The 4183-nt window shown below is 48.5% G+C and overlaps 1 protein-coding gene across 1 annotated transcript in view; it reads right to left on the bottom strand.

The window, feature by feature from the left end:
- cd34 (CD34 molecule) overlaps nucleotides 1-4183 on the bottom strand; it is an 18652-nt gene continuing 14469 nt past the window's right edge. The window contains exons 7-8 of the mRNA XM_079742053.1: nucleotides 3732-3884; nucleotides 1-1891 (exon numbers count right to left, since the gene is read on the bottom strand). Of these exons, the coding sequence (XP_079598179.1) occupies nucleotides 1643-1891; nucleotides 3732-3884 (402 nt within the window). The 3' untranslated portion in view covers nucleotides 1-1642. The remainder of the gene's footprint in view (nucleotides 1892-3731; nucleotides 3885-4183) is intronic.

Genomic DNA, 4183 nt, shown 5'->3' with positions numbered 1-4183 from the left:
TACGTCACAGGGCTTACATTATGAAGGTGCCAAACAAAACGGTTATTCCAAATGTTCCTCTCTTCCTTTTTTTATTTTATTCAAAAAGCGATCAAGTATAATCATTTGGCACAAAACAAAGCACATGTGAGTACACAGCACGAGAAAAAGAAACCAAAACAGTCCAATCGCCATATTTTACACCACTGTTCTGCAAAAAAAAAACGCTATTACAAAGAGAGAATAGGTATTAAAAAACTATAATACTGACAACATACTCGGCAGCAGTGACAAAAATGAGGCCCTCCCTCGGGTAGGGGGCCCCTGACTCGGTCTCGGGGCCTGAGGCGCCACAGACAGAAGGCTGGTGGACCTTCTGTCTGAATCAGACTGGTCTCAGAGAGGCTGGCAGGTCTTGTTGCAGTGATGAGGTGCATAGAGCGTCTCGTGGGAGGGGTGATTGTAGGGTCTTCATGTTGCGTTGGGATTAAAGCCCCCGTGGCTTCTTACCATCACTTTGTCAACTGGCTTTGTAGTGCTACTGTCATGCGATGCACATCCGGGCACGGTACCCGAAATGAAATGTCAAACGGAGCACAAATGGGGATATGGAAACAATGTTGATGTATATGGATACATACCATGCCAGTATAGATACAAAAAAGACATTCACTCTTCCTTTCTCTCACTGTCTCTCTCTGTCTCACATAACACACACACGTACACAAAAGACACACACACATACACGCACACATGAGCACACACACCCACACCTTTATTTGGAATGTACCACTGCATGACCCATGGGTATACTGATTTGCGTACAAACATAGACACACATCACATCACAACTCTAGTCTAAGGTCAGAGCCCTAAAGAATACTTTCAGAGGGGTTGGTTGTCCAGGCCTCTGCCTTTCCACTCAACAAGGGTGGGGAAGGGGGGGGGGGGGGGGGGGGGGGTTATTAAGAAAATTGTGCTTGCGTTATGGATAGAAGAAGGTGTGGCCAACGAGTTAAGGCTGATGAAGTGCAGAGGGACCGCTTGTATTGGGTGTGGACAGAGAGAGACACAGTGACTCCTGAGGCCGGTGTCATCATTCTTAATAACCCTCGTAAAACACAGCCAGTCACACACCCAGCCACACAACGCCAGCGACTCCAGAATGCTGAACCCAGAACTCAATCAACCCAATTCCTTTGTGGCTTAACGTCTTCTGTGAGGAGGACGGCTGGTTTAGTAGCAGGGCTGGTTACACGATAGGGGGAGGAGAGGCCCTGACAGAATGATTGGGGTTGGGGGGGAGGGAGGGAGGGAGGGAGGGAGGGAGGGGGTGAAGGATGGTTCAAGTTTAGCATGTCCACTGTGCTCCTGGCTCTTGTGTTCCACCAGTGGAAAGAGGGTTGGTGTCGGGAATCTCGGAGAGAGTGGACGGGATGGGGAGGTGGAAATTTTGCATGTGTGTGTGTGCGCGTGTGTGTGTGTGTGTGTGTGTGTGTGTGTGTGTGTGTGTGTGTGTGTGTGTGTGTGTGTGTGCGTGCCTGTGTATGTGTGTGTGTGTGTGTGTGTGTGTGTGTGTGTGTGTGTGTGTGTGTGTGTGTGTGTGTCTGTGTATGTGTGTTTTTCGGGGTAGGGGTGTCTACCCTATGGTGGTTTAATGTTGTTACAGCTCAGTGTCCGCTGTCTTGGCGGCGGTGGAAGTGCCGTTGGTGGGCGGCGGGGGGTCCACCTTCACCTCCTCGGGGGCCTCTCCGTTCTCGATGGGCTTCTCCGGGATCTCCACCGGCTCCTTGGGCTCTGGGATCTCGGTGGTCTCGGCGGGCTCCTGGGTCTCGGGAGGGGGGTTTAGGGGGGCCACGGACACCAGCGTGTTGCCCTGGTTCTCCCCATCCACCGGGTAGGCCTCCTCCGCCTGCACAACGGGACAAACACACTAGGTGAGAGGCCGGAGCACTGGGACACTTTCTCCCTCGTCTAGAGCGCAGCGGTTCTAGTATGTTCAATCGCTCCTCTGGGGGGAACAAAGGCTGGGCCAGAGACCAGAACGTGAAAGGTTACGCTTCGCTTCTTTCCTGTTTTGTTACAAAGATTTTCTACTGAAGATAAATTCATTAGCGAAAGAAAATTATCTGAAAATTGGGTCAGAAAAACATAGTGTCGAAATAGGATCGAAAAATCCAGAGGTTTTCCTTTTAACACTTCATGTTAATGTCTTCATTTAATCACCATCTCGGCAAACATAACAGCTCACACACTCTCACACACACACTCTTTCACACACGCACACACACGCACACACACACACACACACACACACACACACACACACACACACACACACACACACACACACACACACTCATGCTGTTATGTGGTATCCATCATGTGAAGTTTTAGCTGTTACAGAGAACCAGCTGTGTTAAGCTGGGAGATGGAATAGGCAGAGCAGCAGGAAAATACAGTGAGAGAGAATAAGGCGGAGGCCCCCGGACGACACACTCGTGCTCTATGGTACTCTGTTACCTGGCCAACAAACTCCCACCCCCAATAAAAAAGACTAGCAGCAATTCCTCCCCCAAAATATAGTCCCATTCTGATACAGATGTGAAAACAACAACATACATCCAGGAGAATCACAAACTTCCCCTAGGTGGAGTTGTTCAATGAATTATCTGCAATCACTCTCACACATGCACACACACACACACGCACACACACACACACGCACACACACGCACACACCCACACACACACACACACACACACACACACACACACACACACACACACACACACACACACACACACACACACACTCACAAACACAGCCCTTTCTCCTGATTGAGTTTAATTTGGAGAGTCTTTGTTCTGTGTGACCTCATATGGTCTCACTGCTTGAAGACCATATGAGGTCAGAAATACAGTTGTTTGTGCAAGCTTTGCAAAGGAAACAATCTGAATTATTATCGAGGAAAGCATTTGGTATGGCACAACTGGATCGGAATCAAATAGTTTTTTGTTTTTTGAGATATACTTCTGGTTTTTACTCTAGCAATCAACATATAATTAACTTCTACTTGCCTTTTAATTGCCTCTGTATGAAATGTGCTATATAAATAAAGCTGCCTTGCCTTGCCTAACAAATTCAACAATTATTTGTATTTGATTTATCGTCATTTTTGTTTTGTAAAGTATGACAAACCATAATCAAATTATTTTCAAGCACACCCAGTGGAGCCTGCATTGCATAACCTCTGTCGGGGAATCACTAATCTTGAATCCAGTGGCTTACTATGTTATAGCAGAACCTCTGGGGGAAGACGGGACAGAAATTGGGACTGCAGGGGGCAGACTTACTCCTTGATTTCTGCTTTGTTACGGAGATTTTCTACCAAAGAAAACTGTGCGAGTGAATGAAGCTACCAGAAGGGGATTTGAATGTGTATTTCTACCGTGCCCCCTGCCCAGTATACACAATGCTAGTTTGAACATTTTACTGACACTTTTTGATGATTGGCTGATGCTGGACACGTTTGAATTTGCCAATTGTGCAATCCCCTGCCACCCGTAACATGATTGGTCGAAACCAAACGTGAAGAAAAGAAAGTGAGACGTCCCCTCTTCCTAGATTTGAGCGGATCTTCCATCAGAATTTAGATATCAATCTAATCTAAAGTGTGATTTGTGAGAGGAAGGGACCTCCTATCCGCCACGGGGGCCTGGAGCTGAGGTGTGTGGTGGCGTGGTCGTACCAGTCGGGTTCCCTTGTCTCCGGGGGTGCGACGGTTCTTGAAGCAGTAGCCTCCGATGAGGCCGGCGGCCAACAGCAGGCCGGTGAGGAGCATCCCCACGAACACAGAGGCCCCGGAGGCTGACGAGCTGGACTCCACCCCCGACACGCCCAACTGCACACACACACACACACACACACACACACACACACACACACACACACATACACATGCACGCACACACATGCATGCACAAGCACACACATGCATGCACAAGCACACACATGCAAGCACACAATCACACACGCATGCAAAAAGGCACAAACACATAGATGCACACATGCACGCACACAGGCACACAGGTGCACTCAAACACGCACACACACACAACACACACATGCATGCACACAAAAAGGAACAGACACACACACAAATATATGCACACACACACCGGAACACACACGCATGCACAG

The sequence above is a fragment of the Pollachius pollachius genome (genome assembly GCF_949987615.1).
Source record: "Pollachius pollachius genome assembly, chromosome: 8".
In the NCBI taxonomy this organism is placed as follows: domain Eukaryota; kingdom Metazoa; phylum Chordata; class Actinopteri; order Gadiformes; family Gadidae; genus Pollachius; species Pollachius pollachius.
Note: the sequence above shows the minus strand (reverse complement) of the source record. Positions and strands in the feature narration are given on the sequence as shown.